The 22,337-nt window shown below is 39.6% G+C and overlaps 1 protein-coding gene and 1 long non-coding RNA gene across 3 annotated transcripts in view; one reads left to right on the top strand and one right to left on the bottom strand.

The window, feature by feature from the left end:
* The window catches only part of Nprl3 (GATOR complex protein Nprl3), a 38,841-nt gene extending 37,211 nt beyond the window's left edge, over positions 1 to 1,630 (top strand). For both annotated transcript variants that reach the window (XM_068362156.1, XM_068362155.1), the window contains exons 11-12: positions 879 to 1,041; positions 1,462 to 1,630. In XM_068362156.1, coding sequence (XP_068218257.1) covers positions 879 to 1,041; positions 1,462 to 1,624 — 326 coding nt within the window. In that variant the 3' untranslated portion in view covers positions 1,625 to 1,630. The remainder of the gene's footprint in view (positions 1 to 878; positions 1,042 to 1,461) is intronic.
* The window catches only part of LOC137630586 (uncharacterized), a 49,390-nt gene that overhangs the window by 23,563 nt on the left and 3,490 nt on the right, over positions 1 to 22,337 (bottom strand). The window contains exon 2 of the long non-coding RNA XR_011041737.1: positions 3,775 to 3,971. This is a non-coding gene — a long non-coding RNA (uncharacterized lncRNA). The remainder of the gene's footprint in view (positions 1 to 3,774; positions 3,972 to 22,337) is intronic.

Here is a 22,337-nt window from a genome sequence, read left to right as displayed (position 1 = left end):
ATGCAACCTATTGGAGAAGCAAGTCAGTGTTCGCATCATTCTATCTCAAAGATGTCCAGTCTCTTTACGAGTACTGCTACACCCTGGGACCATTCGTAGCAACGAATGCAGTAGTAGGCGGGGGCTCAGCCACTACATTCCCATAATCCCATAACCTTTTAACCTTTCTCTTGAATACTTTTTATGGGTTGTACGGTCGGCTAAGAAGCCTTCCACATCCTTGTTGATTTGGCGGGTGGTCAATTCTTTCTTGAGAAGCGCCGAGGTTAAAGGTTGTGATGAGGTCCTTTAGTATGGGTTGCAGCCCTTGATACTTCAGCACCTTAGAGTTGTTCAGCCTCCTAAGAGGAACGCTGCGCTCAGTAAGGAAGACGAACTTATTTAAGGCAGAGTAATGGTTCAAGTCGACTTCCTTACCAGGTACTTATAATTTCATTGTTATTTTGAATAACTGATAATATGAAATACGGGATACTTAGCTTCTTGATATACATGTACACTGGTTTTCACCCACCTCCCTGGGTGTGAATCAGCTACATGATTATCGGGTAAGATTAATATTGAAAAATGTTATTTTCATTAGTAAAATAAATTTTTGAATATACTTACCCGATAATCATGATTTAATTGACCCACCCTTCCTCCCCATAGAACCAGTGGACCGAGGAAAAATTGAGGTGGTGTCAACAAGAAGTACTGCAGTACCTGGCCACAGGTGGCGCTTGTGAGTACACCCCCCTCTTGTATAGCGATCGCTGGCGTATCCCTTCCGTAGAATTCTGTCGGGCAACGGAGTTGACAGCTACATGATTATCGGGTAAGTATATTCAAAAATTTATTTTACTAATGAAAATAACATTTCTTTCATGTATTTGCAGTCTGTAGTGATGAACGAAGTCCCAGTCCAGGGGTGAGTTTAAGCACAATTCCGGATGATTCTGTTCGTCGTCAGTTAGACACCTTCCTCTCAGTGGCAGAGAAGGAAATGGTCATGAAAGTGGAGGCAGCCCAAAATCCTGAAGATCTTAAACTTTTTTCAAAGTAAGTTTGAGTTCTTTTATTAAGATTCTTTTTTATGCCATCAGCAAATATTCAGCTTGCATTTTGTAGTTATGCAACTTAATGAAGAATCTCTGTGACTTCCATGGTTTCATGATTTAGAATTTTAGTTCTCTGTACCAAGCTCATAGAGTGACAAGTGTCATCCCATGAAATTTTCTCAGCACCAGGTACTGTCTGTCTGTTAATCTTTCAAGGTACTCCTCTAATTTAAGCAACTTATTTATTGTTTTCTCTGAATTCATGATTGCTAGATCATTTATTGCTGTATTGTAACTCTTTTAATCTTGAAAGAGCACAAATGTCTTACAGTAAAATTGGTATTGTATTAAGGTGTTATATTTGGTACTAATAATTGTATTTCTGTAGGTAATGTTGGTAACAGATTTTTTTTTTTAATAGGTTGGTCATGTTTTTCCGTGGTAAGCACCATCTAGAGGAAATGATGTACAGAGCAAATCTTCGAAGATCACAACTGTTACAAATCATTGACAAGTTTCGTCAGGTTCTTTATACATGCCAACATCCAGATGATTCCTTGAGCCTCACAGATCAGACCATATGACCTTGGGTAATATGAATATGTATTTAATTTTTTGTCTAATGCTCTTTTTATTATTTTTTTTTTCATATACAATACAGCAAAGGGGATTTTGGTTTAGAATTGTTTGCTGAATTTCTTGGATTACTGTAGTATGTCGTCGTCGGCGCCCACTCGTGTCCGAGTATTGGGTTCTGTCTTTAGCCATCAGCCTCCTATCTATGGGGTGGGTGCTTATGTCTGATGTGGCTGTTAAGTCCTAGTCTGTGGTGGAAGAGTCGCGGACAGTGTTCACAAGGGAGGGTAGGTGGTGGGCGGGGCTGTTCTAATCGCTCTCTCCTCCTTCTCCTCCTAGCCTCCTCATTTTGTCTCCTCCTCTCCTCGAAGTCCACCGTGCCATGGTGTACTGTACTCCTCCAGGTTTTCCTGTCCCTGGCTGTTTCTTCCCATGAGGAAGGATCGATGTCAGTTAGAGCCAGGGTGCACTTTAGTTGTAGTATGTAGCACTGGATAAATATAGTGCCTGAAGCATTAAAGTACAGTATGCCGTTATCTCCCCAATGTGATGACATATTTTTTCATTTTTCCCTGAGTGCATACTTTCATACAAAGAATCGACTAAGTATTCCTCTTTTACATTTGCTAGAAGGCTTTTTCTCATGAACATGTGCCTTATTCTGTCCCTTAGCTTGTGTAGTTGAAAATTATTCAAGGCAAAAAGGGCCTCATTATCAAGTTTCATACCTAGAAATAGGTAAGGATCCTATCCAAGTACAGTAACTATCCAAAAGTCATTGCACAAGAAATTGAGGTACTTGTATCTTTTGCAACAGATGATAACTTCTATCATCATAACTTCTTACAGAAAAAAAATTGAATGTCAAAAGGTGAGGGAGGGCACTCGAGCTCCTCTATTAATTGACCCATAGTTCTATGATTGTCCCCGTACAATACTTTATCTGTTGCAGCCAAAGCAAAAGGGGCCATTCTTTGACAACTGGTAAGCAATTATTAATAACTATCTTGTTAACGATTCAATAGCCCTTCCAGCACTGCTGAAGACATATTGTAACCCTATTTTGACGAAGAAAGGTTTTCATATGAGTAGGAACAACTTTTTGGAGGGTCATTGCTCCAAGAAAATGTAAGGTAGTGGGTAGAATACTGTACCTTTCCCTCTGTGCTATTTTAATAGATATTCCATTAGTTTTTACAGCAGTTACAGGTAGAAATATAGAATATTTTGTAAATGGAAGATACTGTGATATTTGTCATTACTGTATATTTATTCGATATTGTTAGAAATAAAAAAGTAGCTGAAATATTATATTTGTATGTTTATCTTTTTTTTTTTAGGTTCTAGAATTTATACCAGAAGTCACAGTAGAATTTATATCGGCTACAAAAGAGCAGCACAATAAGATTTCCTTCCTTCAGTAATCTTCGCACAGTACTAATATTTATATAAGGATAGTACAAAGGTTTGAAAACAAATGTAAGCTTTTAGTTCTGGTTGTACATTTTAGGGTAGATTATTAGTACTTTTCTTTATAATATTTATGATTGTGATGAAATACCATATTTAAGAACATGTTGAGATAGTTTATCTACAAGTCATTGGTTACATTTTTTGGGTTACTGCCCTATGCATTTTGTGTTTGCTATAATATTGTAATTTCCTACTGTTAGTTCTACCTGTGTATTATGTATAACAATCCTTCATATTACTAGATTTATTATTTTTTATATGTGAGTTTCACTCATTGCCATATACAGTACTACAACTGTATGATGGGAATATTGCCAGCTTGAGAGGAAGGTGCTGTACTGTACAGTAAATGGTTTGGTTAAAAAGTATCACGAATTCGGAGATAATTCTTTTTTTTCTTAACTGTACAAACCTGAGTCCTTTACATAGGAGAGAACAGCTAAGTTGGAATACATGGCAGTTAAAATCTTATAAAGAATTGTTAAAAGTTGGTCAATAGTTGCCTAATGGGAGAGGAGACAGCCCCGCCCCCTGCTTGCTCACTGAGTAGTTACTTTTAACTGCAGCTTGTACTTTCTAGGGGGTTGGTGATGATGGGAAGGTATGAGTAAAGCACTTGGGTTTGTATAATTAAGAAACACAAATTATCTCCAAATTCATCAGTTATTGTGTTACAAATACAAACCTTTGTCCTTTACATAAGAGATTCATCCTTAGGGTAGCAGAAGTTACTGCCTGCCTTCAGGAGTGTTCTCTATAGGCAGGACACAAAAGGATCCACTTCCCAGGACCTCATAAAGGTGCCTCAGGTTTTGTCCAACGCCCGAGATACTTTCTCTCATCTGCAAAAATCTTCACGGAAGCTCCAAAGTTGGTAGCATGCTGGAAAATGATAAAGAAAAGAAATTAAGTTTGCCATCATTATGAATAATCAGCGAGGAAGCAGGGGCGCATGGCTTTTCCCACTCCCGGTCAGTAAGTCCCGATCAACTGTTTACATCTCGTTTATAAGATTTTAACTACCGTGTATTCCAGCTTCACAGTTATCTCTCTCGTGTAAAGTTTGAAAAGCAAAGATACAGTACTGTATTGAAGTTGAGAGAAGAAAAAATGTATAGGAATAGGATAATGATTATATAGTGAGGTAATTGAAATGTCTTCTTTAAAGTCAATTTAAATTGTTCCAGTGCATATACAAATTATCATCTGAAGTTCAAACCATGGTCAGTTGAAATATAAAAACTATGCACTGAATAGAAGATGATTTAGATGGCAACATCAAGCCAGAAGAAAAATAATTGTAAATCACTATTGGTATTCTGGTCTTGCACTAACTAAAGTCATCAATCAGGGGTAAATACAATAGTTTTGAGTCTTAAGAATAAAACAGATGGGTACAATTTTCTTTTATTTTTCAATTTTTGGGTTTAAAAACATCTGCCTTTTGATCTAAATATGCTGTTTATAAAATTTACTAGTTGGCTGTGGGATGTTTTATCCACCTCTGTTTGTCTGCTAAAACTACCTAGTAATATTATTAATGATAATCTATGTTCTTTGATGTTATCCATTGGCTCCTGGTATACTATAACGCATGCAATTCTTCTAGGTGCTAGGATGGACTTAGTACTGTTCATATCATGCTATTGTTCATTTTTAATTTTTTATGTTTTCTAGAACTAGTCAGACGGTTTCGTTGCTACAACATAAGATTATTAATATTCAGATATAAAGTTGATAGTGGATAGATTTTTAGTTACTAGCAAGGGGTTAATTTTTCATTGTGCTTTGATTACTTTCATATAGGAATGTATTATTAGGTTTGTGATTGTATGAGTGGAGTATGAAAATAGAAAAGTTTTCAATATAGATAACAAAGAAATATGATACATTTAATTGGAATGTTATACTAAGGAAGCCCACCTAAAATTGTTTTGTGATTTTACTGTTAAAGTTATACTTCATATTAGTGTTCCACTTTTATCATAGTCTTAATTAGCAATATATGTTAATTTCATCTTACGTCTGTCTTATTTAGTTATTCTTTGTATGCTTCTCTTAGAATATTTAAGTTTATATGTTGCTGTTTGAAAAGGCATAATTTTTCACCAAGGTCCAATCAATTTTTTTTCAGATTTACGTTTGCATTTTGGGTGTTGAAAGTATTTTTAGCTTGTAGACAAGAGATAGAAAGTACAGTAATAGTAGACTGTAAAAGTATAAATACAATGACGATTAATTGTTTGTTTCTATAAGTATACTACACAAACCTTTTGTCCTTTAAAATAAGGGAAAGTCTTCAGCAAAGTAGTTAACAAGAGGTAGGACACGAAGGTGAGTAGCCCATCTTACCCACCTGTCGGAGACTCTTCACTTGCTTTCCAGAAAGTGAATGCTGATTGTTGCTGCTTTGTATGATGAATGTGAATGAGCCAGAGATTTGTACTTGCTGGAGAAAGAGTGAACATTGCAACTGGTTTATGCCTAAACTGTCTGAATATCTACTCTCTCTGTGCTTCTTGTAGGGGCACAAATGTTTATATATAATCATCCATGTGTGCTGAGTTCAGATTATAGCTTCCTGTGCAGTGTAAGGTGCATGCTTTGAATGAGAAAAGAGCTAAGCCTTGTCCAGTGTCGCTTTTGGGAACGGCCCAAAAGACACTGAGGAAGTCTTTTACATCTTTCTTTCCATCATCAAGTATAACTACTACTGTGGCTTCTGTGCACACGCCCTTGGATCAGTCCCCTGGGAGTATGCAGCAGGAGCAAGATGTTGGATTTGCTTTGGTGGGCTTATCAGGATCTGGTGATGTGTGAAGTTCCCCAGTGATTGCTGTGCAGACTGCCGACAATGAGGAAGGCTTGGACCTCCTTAGGTCTGGCAAGTAGGGCCTTTATATCTTTGTAAAGAGATCTGGTAGCTAGGTAGCTAAAGCTACTTTGCTCCTGGTGTCCCCAGAGCCAGTGTTTCAGTGATGATTCCCTCTTTAGTTCCCAAGCCCAAGGCCCACTCCCATGTAAGTGTGCAAGTGCTTGTGAGTAAGGTCCCGGCATGAGTTGGTACCATATCCTGAGTTGGGCACAAGTTGGCTCAAGGGCATGAATTATCAGAGTATATTGCCCCAGTGCCTGGTGTCAGCCGTTATCACCACTGATCTGGTAACCCCTATGTGCTGTATATCACCCCAACCTTAATGGTTCCAGGGTCTTAAATCCCCTCCCACTCTGTGCTTTGGACCCCAACATTTTTGTCTTTGTGTTGCTTGCCCCAGTGTGTGTGCCTACCACATCCCCTTTGACAGTGTTCCCCAGTGTTGCTGTTCCTGTTGGAGCAACCATTAGGGTATTTTCTTGTGGGGAACTCCGTCATCGATGGTCGCTCGGACTCAACTCCTCTGGTTGCAAAACCGGAGGTAACGGTTAGTGAGAGGAAGAAACGTGCATTTTCTTCTTCCTCCCCAGCTCACTTCACTTCTAATTTGATTCTGATGGTTCTTCTAGAAAGAAGAATAAGATGTCCGGGAAGACCAGTCCTAGGTATAAGGAGGGGTATCTAGTCCCAGCTGTACAGAGAGGGATCCTTACAACATCACTTCCCTTTTTGGGGGTTGATTTTCCCAGCTACCCCTATAGCAGGCGTGGCAGAGGTCCACAGGCGGCTTTTTCTACCTGGACAGTGGATTGCTGCTCCGTTCTCTGATTAGATTTTTTCGGTACCCCTTGTTGAGATGATGGTACTGTAATACTGGAGGTTTGTAATTGTCCACTTGCTGATGGCCATGAGCCAGTGGTGTAGGACCATTACCCTTTTTTTACTGGAGTGGGGCTGCCTTCCTGCCCCAATCAACAGAAAGAAAAATACGGGTTACAGCTGTCTTTTCCATGATCAGTGCCTGGGATGCTTCCCCCACTCTTGTCTGTCACTGTGGAGCATCATCAACCCTCCATTCTGTCGCTGTGATCCATCATCAGTCTTCCATCATTAGAATATATAAGTATCTCATCCATCCTCCCTGAATGAGCCAGAGGATGGTAAAATATATACCAACTCAATGGTCATCATATGCCAGGTATATCGTTCTGGACTGCTATCCCCTTAGAGGAAAGGGATCCCTCATTTAACCCCATACCAGTCTTAGTATAGACCAAGCGTTCTATCAGCCTTTTCATCTGTATGATGGACAGACAGGTGGTTGCTGGAAGTCATACCCTTTGCTTCGATACGAGGCAGGGAGACTGACATTTCTAGGAAAGAAAAAGAACCAACCAGTTCAGATCTAGGGCCCTGACTTCCAACCCACCAATTAGTGAGTGACCCTATTTTAAAAGACGAGAAGTTTGTATAAAATTTTAAAATTATACAAACTTCCTGCAGGCAGGTGGGCGAGTTTACTGGTCCGTGTGCACCCCCTATTATTAACTACCTCATTGACGAATTCATGCTCTGTTCCACCTCCACTAAAGATATTCCCCTATTTTAAAGGAGAAGTTTGTATACCTAGAAGAATACAAATTACTTTTGAAATTTTGTTATATATGTTTCATTTAAATATTGATTATACAGTAGTTTACGTCAACATTGTCAAAATATTCTATGGTTGTGAGGTACTGTATACTGTACTATATAAATAAATTTACCATACAATGTGATGATAAGATTATTTAGTATCTTACAGTATGGTATGTGTATCGTGAAAATGGCTTTGTAAAATGTTTTCCTTGCATCACAGGAAAATATTTAAGATATTTTGCCACTTCAAATGCTTTGACAACGGCTCATTGAAATTAATTTGAATTGATTTGTACAAGTGTTTGAAAATGGCCTCTTTTATGTTTTAGTTGTTCAAGTCGATGAAAATTAGATATCAGTTAATTGTTTAAGATGAAATACATTTTAAATAGGAATTACTTTACCATTCTAAATTTGAAACTATTGTATGTAGAAATCTTGTCTTAAATTCACAGAACCCCAGCTACAGGTTGAAAATATCAAGAATTGTAGACCTTGGCTACTGCTATGAGTGTTGGGAGATGTAAATTGATATTGCTATTAAGATGATAAAATTACCCATTCTGTATAAGAAACAATGCAGTATGTGTTACAAAAATCTTTCAAAAGGCCTGTTAACAACAATAGTAGAAAATACATATCTGTTGTGTCTCTTTTTATAAGATACTTAGTCAGAATTTGATGAAAAACTATTTATCTTAAAGTTTTTTTTTCACAAATTTTATTGCTGAAATATTTCATACCTTTATACTATTATATGCAACACTTTAAAAGAATTTGAACAAAACTATATTTAATAGCAGTTTTTGGTTAGTTTTGCCAGATGATGATTGTCTTTCTAGTTTTCAATATTTAACTTAGCCGGTGATTATATAGCTGCAACTCTGTTGCCCGACAGACAACTCTACGGTAAAAACTCGCCAGCGATCGCTACACAGGTTGCGGGTGTGCCCAACAGCGCCATCTGTCGTCCAGATACCCAGTACTCAATGTAAACAAAGACTCAATTTTCTCTCTGTCGAGCTATCGACAAGACGTACTTACTCGCTGTTGCTAAACTGGAGTTTTTTCACAACTAATTGGTGAAGTACTTTATTCTAGTTTTGAGCTTTCGCTATGCAGGTGTTTTATCTTCATCTTAAATCTTGAACTCGTTTTGGATAGATTTAATTATGGTGACAAAGAGAGTATGGACTTTCTTTCACTTTTAAATGGCCGACCCTTCCCTTAGACGGAAGTGTGTTTAGGCTTTTAGTAATTATCTTATCACGTTATAGATTTTCCTCAATATATTTTATATCTCTCCGCCTTTATTAGGCCTCTTCGATTAACTTTCCATTTATTATAAACATATAAAAATAATTTTAATGTTTTGTTTATATAGACCTTTCCTGAGAGTAGGCGGTCCTAACTTGGAAACCGAAGTTAATCAACGTTGAGCCCTTTATATCGTAATTAGCTTTTAAAGAGCTAAGGATTTAAAACTTTTTAAATGTAATATTTTATGAAAGAATTTCTTTGATAGTCTTCGTACTGTTTTCAAAGATGAACTAACGTTTAGTTTTTTATGCTACGCAGTTGTTGACGTTCAGGACGTTCATCATGCGCTCTATCGTTACGATAGAGAGAGAGTGTATCACGGTTTCACTTTGCAGTAAGAGTAAATCGATTCTGACGTTTTGTTCATTCTTTCTTAGCTTAAATGTTTTAAATTCTATTTTAAAGGAATTTTTTTTTTTGAAAAACCTTTCAGTTTTTTCCTTTAGTCAAATAACATGTTTTTTTGACGAAATATAATTGGGCTCTTCTCTTAGGTGCGAAATCAAGAGAGAAAGAGAGAGAGAGATAGAGACGGAGGGAGAGAGAGGAGAGAAAACGTTCCGTTCAAGCGGGTAACGTTGTTCTCGAGTTACTCTCGTCCCTAGTCGCTGTACGGGGAGGAAGGATAAAATGTTTTTAGTTTTTTATTCTCGTCCCCAGGCTATGTGCGGTGAGAGATTGAAAACGTAGTTATATGAACTAGTGTTTAGTCTCTTTCCCAGCCACTGATTTTTTTATCTTAAAATATGTTTTCTGTTTTTTGCTGGTATTAATGAGCTTGCATTATACGACTGATTTCACAATTACTACCTTTTAATGAAGGGTAGAATTGCGTGTTTCAGGTAGAAATCAGTAAAAGTTTCGATTTCAGTGAAATAAGTGCAAAACAGAAAATCGAAGTGATAAAGTGATATGCGCAAAGTGTTACAGTGTTGCGTCCGAGGGTTCGCCTGTTCGTGCCTGTCGTTCACCTAGTCCGGGACCTCTTGCATGCTCCCAAGCCCAGGGGAGAAGTAATGTCAAACGACTTATGGGTTCGAGAGGCCTTGATCAACGAACAGACGTTTTCCCTCTATGGTATCGGGTGTATCTTACCAAGATCTCCCCTACCATAAGACGAGAGAGACGTTGTTTCTCCTCGTATTCCGAAGGCTTTTCGCATAAGAAACCTGTCACAAGGTTTCGAAGCCCTTAAGCGAAAGTCAGTCCTTTCAGGACAGGTCCAGCGTCCTGGTTACAACCATTAGGACAGCTCTGACCCTATGCAGTCATCGGATAACTGCTCGCCGCCTAACAAAAGCGTAACACAGACTCCGAGAGTCTTTTTTTGTTGGCAAAGTGTTGCGGTCACAGACGTTACCCTCGTCTCTTACCACAACCATTTCCGTTGATCCTTAATGGGTTGTATGGCAAGACATGCAGTATATGCTTGCCTTCCTTATGGAAGACTATTCTGCCGATTAGTCCGTTGAGTCTAGCCGTTTATCTCATCGATATCCTGGCTTTCAGCCAACCTAACGTTCCTTTGTGCTTACTGTTGACGTTGGCGTAGCTAAGTCACGTCAGTCAGGTTGTTTAGAACCACACTCGATGCGGTCTCGTGTGGTTTTTCAGCCGCATTTGGACGTTAGGCCACTTGCTGATGCTCCTGTTGACGTTCAAGACGTTCACTAACAATCGGAGTTGACTTGTTTTGACGCTGTGCGTCAACCTCCGCATTCTAGAGTTGTTTTGACTGCTCAGTCTAGGCAGTCAAAGCAGTCTCGAGTGGACGCTGTGCGTCCCCACGCACCTGTTGTTGTTGACAGTTCAGTTGTTGACAGTTCACAGACTGTCAAGCAGTTACATGACGTTGCGTTCTGGTCCGCTACTAATGCACCAGTGAGTGTGGACTCTGCTTGTAAAGCATTGCCACCACGGTAGGTCTCTCCCTTGCTTGAGACTCAGCTTTTATCGGACAAGGTTCCTTTAGATGAGGAAGTTGCTGTTCCCCCTCCTACTGATATTCCCTTGAGGACGTTGTTTTTAAGCTAGTGCTCTCTCGCTCTCCTAGAGAGCTTTATGTTGGCTAGGCGACTGGTTTATCACCAGGAGGAGTTTGGGGGATACAGCCTTTGCTTTCCCTTCTTTTAAACTGGTTTATAGAGCGAGAGTCTGATATGACACGAGAGAAGTTCTCGGCTTGGGAGTTCATGCCTCTGCCCAGATAGACTTCTCAATTCTCGTAGACTCTCCCTGGCGCCTGGCCAGGAGACGCTCCAAGTTGTTTACAGGTCAACTTCACAGCTGTTTTCGAGCCTTTGAAGTTTTGCTGTACAATTATGTCATGCATAACAAGGCTTTCAGGGATGGTAAGCGGTACCGCCTAAGTCGCTAACCCCGTCTGTTGCCACACCTGCTCCCGTAGACCCTAAATGGGCTTTGCTGCAAGACATGCAGTCCAAGCTTGCGTCCTTGATAGAGGACTTTAATGCGGAGAAGGTTGCTACCGAACCTTCTGGCCAACAACCTTCCAACCGGTCGGTTGTGCGCCCTGTTGACGCTGAGGTAACCTACTCGCGTCTGCCAGTTGAGGTGGTTCCTCCACCGATGCGACCCAGTGTGGGTTGCCAGCCGCACGTTGACGTTAAGCGACGCTCGGAGGTGGTTGTTGACGTTCAGGACGTTCAACAACCAGCAGAGGTGACTTGTTTTGACGCAGTGCGTCAATCTCAGCAACCCGGTAGGGTGTTGACTGCACAACCCAGACGGTCTAGACAGTCTCGGGTTGACGCTGTGCTTCCTCGCGCACCCATGGTTGTTGACAGTTCACAGACTGTGCAGCAGTTCCATGATGTTGCGTCCGGCTCCGTCACGCATCCACCAGTGCGACCGGACTCAGCGAGCCAGACGTTGCCGTTTCCTCATCAGTTTTCGGATGAGGAACCCTCTGATGAGGACGTTGCTGAACAACAAGACGATCAGCCCCCAGAATAGATCAAGCCCTGCTATCCATCCAGAAGATGCTGAAGAAGGAACGCTGCTCAGTCAGGCTGTGGATGAGTCTGGTAGGGACGCTGTCATCCGTAGAACAATTTGTGTCACTAGGAAGACTATACCTCCGTCCTCTTCAATACCATCTAGCTTTTCACTGGAAAAAGGACAAGACGCTAGAAGCGGTCTCGATCCCGGTTTCCGAAAAGATAAAGTCTTGTCTGACTTGGTGGAAGGACAATATCAACCTAAGAGAGGGTCTTCCCCTGGCTGTTCAGACTCCCAACCACGTTCTCTTCTCGGACGCATCGGACGTGGGCTGGGGCGCGACACTAGACGGTCGGGAATGCTCAGGACTGTGGAACTCGAGTCAGAGGAGCATGCATATCAACTGCAAGGAGCTGTTGGCAGTACATCTGGCCTTGAAAAGCTTCAAGTCTCTCCTTCGAAGCAAAGTGGTGGAAGTTAACTCGGACATCACCACGGCCTTGGCGTACATCTCCAAACAAGGAGGTACCCACTCACTGACGTTGTACGAGATCGCAAGGGACCTGCTCATCTGGTCAAAAGGTCAAGACATCTCCCTAGTAACGAGGTTCATCCAAGGCGACTTGAACGTCATAGCAGATTGTCTCAGTCGGAAAGGGCAAGTAATTCCAACCGAATGGACCCTCCACAAGGATGTGTGCAAGAGACTTTGGGCCACTTGGGGTAAAACCATCCCTAGATCTCTTTGCAACCTCGCTGACCAAGAGGCTTCCAATCTATTGCTCTCCAGTCCCGGACCCAGCAGCAATACATATAGATGCTTTCCTCCTAGATTGGTCACATCTGGATCTCTATGCATTCCCACCGTTCAAGATTGTCAACAAGGTACTGCAGAAGTTCGCCTCTCACGAAGGGACAAGGTTGACGTTAGTTGCTTCCCTCTGGCCCGCGAGAGAATGGTTCACCGAGATACTTCGATGGTTAGTAGACGTTCCCAGTAGTCTTCCTCTAAGGGTAGACCTTCTACGTCAGCCACACGTAAAGAAGGTACTCCAAAGCCTCCACGCTCTTCGTCTGACTGCCTTCAGACTATCGAAAGACTCTCGAGAGTTAGAGGCTTTTCGAAGGAAGCAGCCAGTGCGATTGCTAGAGCAAGGAGAGCTTCTTCCATTAGAGTCTACCAATCGAAGTGGGAAGTCTTCCGAGACTGGTGCAAGTCAGTTTCTGTATCCTCGACCAGTACCTCTGTAGCTCAAATAGCTGTTTTTCTCTTATACCTGAGAAAAGGACGATCCCTTTCAGCTCCCACTATCAAGGGCTACAGAAGCATGTTGGCATCGGTCTTCCGGCATAGAGGCTTAGATCTTTCCAAACATAAAGATCTGCAAGACCTCCTTAAGTCTTTTGAGACCACCAAGGAGCGTCGTTTGGCTACCCCTGGATGGAATTTAGACGTGGTACTAAGATTCTTCATGTCAGACAGGTTGGAGCCGTTACAATCAGCCTCCCTGAAAGATCTCACTCTTAAGACTCTTTTCCTGGTATGCTTAGCCTCGGCTAAAAGACTCAGTGAGATTCATGCCTTCAGCAAGAACATAGGATTTTCGTCAGAAAAAGCCACTTGTTCGCTACAACTTGGTTTTCTAGCCAAAAATGAGCTGCCTTCTCGGCCTTGGCCTAAATCTTTCTTTATCCCCAGCTTATCGGAGATCGTAGGCAATGAACTAGAAAGAGTCTTATGCCCTGTTAGAGCTCTTAAGTTCTATTTAAAGCGTACTAAACCTTTACAAGGCCAATCTGAAGCTTTATGGTGTTCAGTTAAGAAACCATCCTTGCCTTTGTCAAAGAATGCTTGGTCAGACTTTATCAGATTGTTAATACGAGAAGCTCATTCACATCTGAGTGAGGAAGACCGAACTTTGCTTAAGGTGAAGACGCACGAAGTTAGAGCTGTAACAACTTCCGTGGCCTTTAAGCAAAATATATCTCTGCAAAGTATAATGGACGCAACCTATTGGAGAAGCAAGTCAGTGTTCGTGTCATTTTACTTGAAAGATGTCCAGTCTCTTTACAAGAACTGCTACACACTGGGACCATTCGTAGCAGCGAGTGCAGTAGTGGGTGAGGGCTCAACCACTACAATTCCCTAATTCCATACCCTTTTAATCTTTCTCTTGAAATGTTTTTATTATTGTTTTTTGGGTTGTCCGGAAGGCTAAGAAGCCTTTCGCATCCTGGTTGATTTGGCGGGTGGTCAAAGTCATTTCTTGAGAGCGCCTAGATTAGGGGTTTTGATGAGGTCCTGTTGTATGGGTTGCAACCCTTGATACTTCAGATCCTAGGGGTTGATCAGCATCCTAAGAGGATCGCGAGGCTCCGTAAGGAAGACGTACTTAAAAGGCAGAGTAATTGTTCAAGTCGACTTCCTTACCAGGTACCTATTTATTTTGTTTTTGTTATTTTGATAACTTCTAAAATGAAATAAAAACTCTTAGCTCATAAAAGTGTAAACATATATTGCTGGTCTCTACCCACCCCCCTGGGTGTGAATCAGCTATATAATCACCGGCTAAGTTAAATATTGAAAAATGTTATTTTGATAATAAAATAAATTTTTGAATATACTTACCCGGTGATTATAAATTAAAGGACCCTCCCTTCCTCCCCAATAGAGACGCAGTGGGACGAGGAGAAAATTGAGTCTTTGTTTACATTGAGTACTGGGTATCTGGACGACAGATGGCGCTGTTGGGCACACCCGCAACCTGTGTAGCGATCGCTGGCGAGTTTTTACCGTAGAGTTGTCTGTCGGGCAACAGAGTTGCAGCTATATAATCACCGGGTAAGTATATTCAAAAATTTATTTTATTATCAAAATAACATTTTTCATAAATAAACCTTACAAAAAGTTGTGGGAATTCAGTTGAGGTAAGGTTTTAAGATTTAAATATGTTTTGTAAAGATTCGATCTTCCAAGCTATATTGCCTTCCCCATGACCCCTTTTAAACCAACTTCTATTTGCAGATTTCAGAAGTTTTCTATCATTTTACCATACAAGGGGTACTGCCAGCTCTGTGTTTCGCAAGGGGCCCTGTAGGCCATACTGACACTTTTTACAGTGTTCCTGTATCCCAGGTATATTTTGTTTTCTGCAAATTCATTCCTTTTTTCTCATCTCATCTAGTTAATCTAATTCTTCAACTATCTCTTTATTTTTTATTTTCATCCATAGGTTAAAATTCAATGATTTTAAGGTATCAGGCTTTACATATACCAGGGTCACTATTTCTGAAACCTCATATTAGAATAAATTTGCCTGGTCAACTCTGGGAGCATAAAAAAGATGTATGTTTTGTTTGTTTATTTACTTTCTTATAATAGCAGACAATTTCTGGAAGATTATATTTCTAACAAATTAATAAAAACTATTTCGTTAGGTTTGCAACTACTAAATTTTGTCCCTAGCTGCCAGCCAGTTGGTTATCAGAGCCTAATACTGTACAGTATTTTACTGCATTGGAAAATTAGATCAAAGATACTATGCAAATTGTTTAGGAATGATGTTTGTTTAGATAACAGACATGGAGACTGTGATAGGTAACATAAAAAAAGATTAATAGGAAACTGGTAATTTTCTTAGATAATCTTCCTTCAAAATGCCAAAAGTTTGATATTGCTCAGGTCTGTAAATGTTTTTTAAATGATGTAGATATAAATTTTAAGAATAAGAATTACTAATTGATCTTGTACTGAATTTTATAGCTTTAGTAAGCATATTTTTATATAAAAAGGAAATATTTCAATCAACACAAAGGAAATAAAGATGGATACAGGACTAATGATGTTTTTTTACCTTTTAAGGAAATCATAAACAAATAAGCAATTATTCTAATTGTCAGTATTTTGATAGCCATTTTTAGTACATTTTATGTTTGAATTTGTTAATTTAGATACAGTATTGTACTGTTTGTTCCTATGCATATACAAACATTACATCCTTTATAATAGGGAGATGTCTTCAGTGGTGCAATTGGGCATGCAGACCCACCCACCTGCTTATCAAGTATGGTCGTACTGTTGCTTCCTATCCAAAGCTGTTTATTTTCATTTTTATAGCTTTACAGTTGAATTGGTGATATAGGCTTCATGTATAATAATGGAAAGAAATAAGATTGCGAGGGTATTTTAGACACTTTCTCTTTAGGATAGATAGATCCAATCTCTATTCAGCATATAATTGTTATAATTATCCCCTTTGTTACCGACTGTAGATCGTAGCTTCCCAAAGGTGGGCATTTGCATTAAGGAGCGAGAAGACTACGTTATATTTTCGTCAATCCCATAAATTGCCAGAGACTTTCAGCACTTTGCACTCCTCTTCAAATTTGCCATTTTGCTGAAGCTTCTGCGTATATGCCACTACCTTAGACTTGGTCAACCGACAGGGATTTCCGTTCTATCCTATTCAAGTGGGGTAGAAAATTTGGGCCAATCTGATCTGGTGGCTCAATGAGGAGAATCTCTCTAGGGGAGTTCTACTCAACTTTCCACCTCAAAGGAAGGCCTGGGAGCACATCTGGATGACCTGATCATCTTGAACATTTAGACTGAAGAAGAAAGGTATCTGTTCATCAATGTTCTTAAGATGCAAGCAGCCTTCCAAGCATTCCAAGAAGGTTTGAGGAGGCACTTATTGTTGATAAGGGACAACACCGTAGTGGCCTATGTCAACAAGCAATGGAGCATTGTTTGGAGCCCTCTTTGCAAGCTGATGAAGTGGATACACATTTGGATGGCATTTCATGCTATAGAGTTGCCAGCAAGGTGCATTCCGGGTAAAAGAAATGTGCTAATACACTCAGGTTGTATGGGCAGAGTGGTCCCTATATCCTCTTGTAGCAGGAAGGCTCCCCCATTCTAGACCCATGGGCAGTGTTCGAAGTTGCTTTCCAACACCAATGGAATCACCTGGACATGTACGCCTTTCTGCCGTTCAGCCTGATCCAGCCATTAATCAATAGTTGATTACACCAGGATTCAGATAACCCTGGTTGCTCCCTGATGGCCTCATGTCGAGTGGTATCTCAATCTGCTTGTTCTTCTGGTGGAGGTCGCAAGAGAATTACCCTAGTGGTCCATACTTCTCTATCAGCCGCAGCGGTGTTGGAAGATGCGTTCCAACACCAATGGGGTCACCTGGACATGTATGCCTTTTTGCCGTTCAGTGTGATCCAGCCGTTAATCAAAAGTTGATTAAGCCAAGACTCGGACGACTCTGGTTGCTCCTAAATGGCCTCATGCCAAGTGGTATCCCGATCTGCTTGTTCTGGTCAAGGTCCCAAGAGCACTACCCTAGTGGCCCACACTTCTCTGTCAGCTCTACCTGCAGAGGTACTACCAGGGTGTGCAGTCCTTGGCTCTTCACAGCTGGAGGCTATCCAGGATCAACTCTGAGCAAAAGGGTTTTTGCAAGGCACTGCACAGGAGATATCTGGATACCTCTGGTGATCCTCTACAGCTGTATACCTGGATAAGTTGGCCATCTTCTCCAAAAGTGTCGTAGAAGGGATACTTTTCCAGTCAGAGCAACTCCAGTACAAATCTCAGAATTCTTCATCTTTCTTTGTTGAAGTGAGCATCTCTCAGTCACAGCTGTGAAAGTGCTACCACTCGGAGTATGGTCTTCTGGCTGAAGGCCATAGACCTCCCTACTTCCTGAAAAGCTTCGAGCAGTTTTGCTCTCCCCAGGCTCACAGGCCCCAGGAGTGGAAAGTGATTCTAGTCCTGAAGGCTCTGACGGCTACTCCATTTGAGCCTTTGAAGAGGTCGTCAGACAGGGACCTGACTCTCAAGACTCTCTCGGCTACCTCTCATCCATGCAGAGAGGTGGAAGAAGGTTTTCTTCAGTTTTGTGCTTTACTTTGTGGCCAAAACCCAGAATTCGGCAGCGCATGACCCCAGGTTCAAGTCCTCCATCCCCTCTCCAGGAAATAGCTATTGGTGATCGAGAGTAGGTGCTCTTGTGTCCCATGAGGCTCTGCGTTGCTATCTGAAAAGGACCCGACACCTCAAGCTCAAGTTTCAGAGACTTTTCATTAGTCCTGACAGGTTCAAGAAGAGGTGTCAAGGGACACTGTCTCTCTCTGGCTCCATGAGTCCATAAAGCATACACCCCAACTGATGAAAGGGTTGAGGCACCAGTTATAACCAGAGCTCAAAGTCAGGGGTATTGGCCCCACTCTTGCCTTCAGGAGAAACCTGTCAGTGGGCCAGGTGTTGAAGACTGTGGTCTGGAAAAACTGATCACCTTCTCAGTCTTTTATAGTATTCGTGAGAGTACTGTATACCCCCAAGTCCCTTGACACCTTTGTGCTTAGAATTGGGGTGGGTATTCAAGTAGTTGTGTAACCAGCCCAGCTCTCACACAGGACAAGGACGCATTTCGTCTATGGTAACGTGAAATGTGAGTCTGGATTTAATGGTAATATGACTGGCTCTTCTCCTTCATTTTTCCCCCCCTCTCATGGACCAAGCAGTCAAAAGGTTACACACAGGATCAGACTTCAGAGCTCCATTCTTTAGGTATAAAGAAGTATCTCTCACATCCCCCTGTAACTAGCTAGGGGATGGTGGTTCTTCTACAAACCTATTGATCATCATACAAGATGTATTACTCCAAATGACAACCCTTTCATGGGAAAGGGTATCTTTAGTTTGATCAGGTACGTGCGTGCATGTACAGCACAGGTTCTTTCAGCCTTTAATTCCTAAGAAAGTTGGGTAGGAGGTTGCTGGGGTCATTGCTTTGCTTCTGTACAGATCAAGCTGTGATCATTTCCAGGGAAGAAAATAAACAATCTAGTTTAGGTTCCAAGGGGACATCCAGCCACCAACAGTGAGTCGATTGAAAGACGAGGGTTTGTATACCATACAGAAACAAATCAAATTTTTAAAGCACGGTAATTTATATTTTTCCTAGTCCTTTAATCCAACCTCCCTCTCAAGTCCTAGGCTGAAAAGTCTAAAGTGAAGGCCTTCCAGCTGGAAAGGGGTTGGGACCCCTCAACCTGTACCCTCACCAGCTGAATAACTGTGCTCATTACCCATCTTTAATGACCGACTTCTGGTCACTGAATTAGTCTCCCTAATCAAAGGACTTGGGTTTGTATGGCTAAAAAAATTACTTATTACTTTTAAGATTTGTGATGTTTTATCAGAATTAAATGCAAGAAAGGTAGCTTTCTCTTCAAATACTACAGGAGAAGGGATACATTAAAAAGGGAAGTAAGATTTAGATAATATTCCATTTTTGTTTCCTCAAGGTAAATGGTCATTATTTACAAGATAATGCTTTTCTTCCTTAGATCGAGAGTGGTATGTACAGTCTGTTTCAAACGTGTAGGGGTTGCAGGTGGTAAGCAGGAAGGTGAGTAAGAGCTGTCTCTTTTCTTTGTGCATTAATATTACACAATATAGTATTTCAACTCATCTTAAGAGGCTTACTAAAATATGGCATGTATATATTTTCATAGTGAGAAACCAATATTATATCAAATTTAATTATTGAACTATAGTCACCATTAGGATGCTGCATCCACACTTGTTATAAATTCCTGTTAGCTACTATGCCATAAATATTTTACAAATTGATTGAAAGTAATTCGGTAATCAATTTTTAGAGAAAAAGTGTTTGACAATTGTAGGGTAATTATATGAAGCACTTGTTTGAACGACAAATAAGTCATGAACATATTGTGATATAGGGGTGCAAATCTTGTTCGTAGGTTGCTGTTCTCTCATGCTGTCAGCTATTTTTTTATTGTTATCGTCAGCCATAAGTAGTACAGTGCAGGACAAAGGCTTCAGACATGTCTATTTATGATCTTTCTATGCAAGTCTATACCTGCAAGTGTTCTTAGTTTGTCAATCCATCGTCTTCTCTTCCTTACCCTGCTTTTTTTTTACAATTTCTAGGAACCCATTCTGTTGTTATTAATGACCATTTATTATCTGTAATTCTCATTATATGTCGTGCCCATGCCCATTTCTTTTTCTTTCATTTGTTAGAATATCCTCTACTTTAGATTGCTCTTGTATCCATGTTGGTCATTTTCTGTCTCTTAAAGTTATTCCCATCATTATTCTTTATATAGCTCTTCGAGTTGCAACTAGCTTATGTTCTAAGGCTAGTAAGGCTCCACGTTTCTGCAGCATAAGTTAATACTAGTAGGACCATCTGATTGAATACTTTTTTTTTTAGAGAAAGTGGCATTTTACATGTCATAATCTCATTTTGTTTACCAAAAGCTCATCATTCCATACTTATCCATCTTTTAATTTTGGTCTTATGTCCTGGAGAGGCTCTTACTCTTACATTTAGATAATAGATTGACATTGAGAATTACAGAATGGAACCATAGAGATTGCAAAAGAAGCAGGGGAAGGAAGAGAAGACGATGGATTGACAAACTAGGAAAATTTGCTGGTATAGACTTTTAAGGAAAGAACGTAAACAATGGGATTGGAAGAATATGTATGAGGCTTTTGTCCTGCAATAGACTAGTTATAGCTGGTGATAATCATACACACACACACATATATGTATATATATATACAGTATATATATATATATATATATATATATATATATACATATATATATATATATATATATATATATATATATATATATATATATATATATATATATATATATATATATCATCATCATCATCATCATCTCTTCTTACAACTATTGACGCAAAGGGCATCGGTTAGATTTCACCAGTCATCTCTATCTTGAGCTTTTAATACAATGCTTCTCCATTCATCATCTACTTTACACTTCATGGTCCTCAGCTATGTAGGCTTGGGTCTTTCAACTCTTCCACCCTTCATCATGATCTCATCCACATACGGCATTCGATTAATCTCTTACAATTTTGTTTCTAATCCCATCCTGCCGTTTAACTCCCAATATCCTTCTGAGGGCTTTGTTCTCAAATCTACTAAATCTATTAGAGATTGTTTCATTGTCATACCATGACTCGTGTCCATATGGTAACACCGATCTCACTAAACTGATGTAAAATTTGATTTTTATAAGTTTTTTTCTGGCAATTTGATTCCCAAATTTGACTTAACCTTGCCATTTTCTAATTTGCATTTTTTTAATTTTTCACTAAACTCCAATTCTAAAGACCCTGTATGGAGATCATAGTTGCTAAATACTTAAATGATTCTACCTCATTAATCCCTTCTCCTTCCAATGATATTTCAACCTCTATTGCATACTCCCTTCTCATCATCTCTGTCTTTGTAGGATATCTTTAAATTAACAGAAAGAAATTCTTTTAATAATCACATTATGCCAACCAATTTCTGAAGAAAGGCGTAGAATGAAAATGTCGGTCGGCTACACCATTCCCAATTAGATGCAAAAATTAAAATGAATATCTATAGTTGAATTGTTGTGGTTTTAAGTGTCGTAGAGATGCCGAATTAATTCTCTTTGTTTGCAAAAGTGTTGAGTAACGAAAGCTTCAAAATATCTATTTACCTGATAAACTCAAGTCCTACTTCCCATTCTCTTTGGGTTAGTGATTGATTGGTAGCATTCATTTATTTTATGTTTTTATAGATAATGTACAGTAAATCGATGAAAATGGAGTAGCTTTCACTGAAGGTTACACAGCAAAGTTGGTAATCCTTGGAATTAGGTATTGTGCTGGATGGGGTCATGGTGCTTAAAGTCGAATATAATAATGAGGTAACACTCGCACATAGATATGTATGTTTGATATATATATATATATATATATATATATATATATATATATATATATATATATATATACTGTATATATATATACATATATATATATATATATATATATATACTGTGTATATATATATATATATATATATATATATATATATTATATATATATATATATATATATATACAGTATATATATATATATATATATATATATATATATATATATATATATATATATATATATATACTGTATATATATATATATATATATATATATATATATATATATATATATATATTACTTGCTAAGCTACAACCCTAGTTGGAAAAGCAGGATGCTATAAGCCCAGTGGCTCCTGCAGGGAAAATAGCCCTGTGAGGTAAGGACACGAGAAAAAAAAATATATATTTTAAAAACGGTAACAACACTGAAAAAATATTTCCCGTATAAACTATAAAAACTTTAACAAAACAAGAGGAAGAGAAATAAGATAGAATAGTGTACCTGAGAGTACCCTCAAGCAAGAGAACTCTTAACAAGACAGTGGAAGACTATGGACAGAGGCTATGGCATTACCCAAGACTAGAGGGCAATGGTTTGATTTTGGAGTGTCCTCCTAGAAGAGCTGCTTACCATAGCTCGGTGAGACTCCTCTACCCTTACTAAGAGAG

Source organism: Palaemon carinicauda, chromosome 38 (assembly GCF_036898095.1).
Source record: "Palaemon carinicauda isolate YSFRI2023 chromosome 38, ASM3689809v2, whole genome shotgun sequence".
Taxonomy (NCBI): Eukaryota; Metazoa; Arthropoda; class Malacostraca; order Decapoda; family Palaemonidae; genus Palaemon; species Palaemon carinicauda.
Note: the sequence above shows the minus strand (reverse complement) of the source record. Positions and strands in the feature narration are given on the sequence as shown.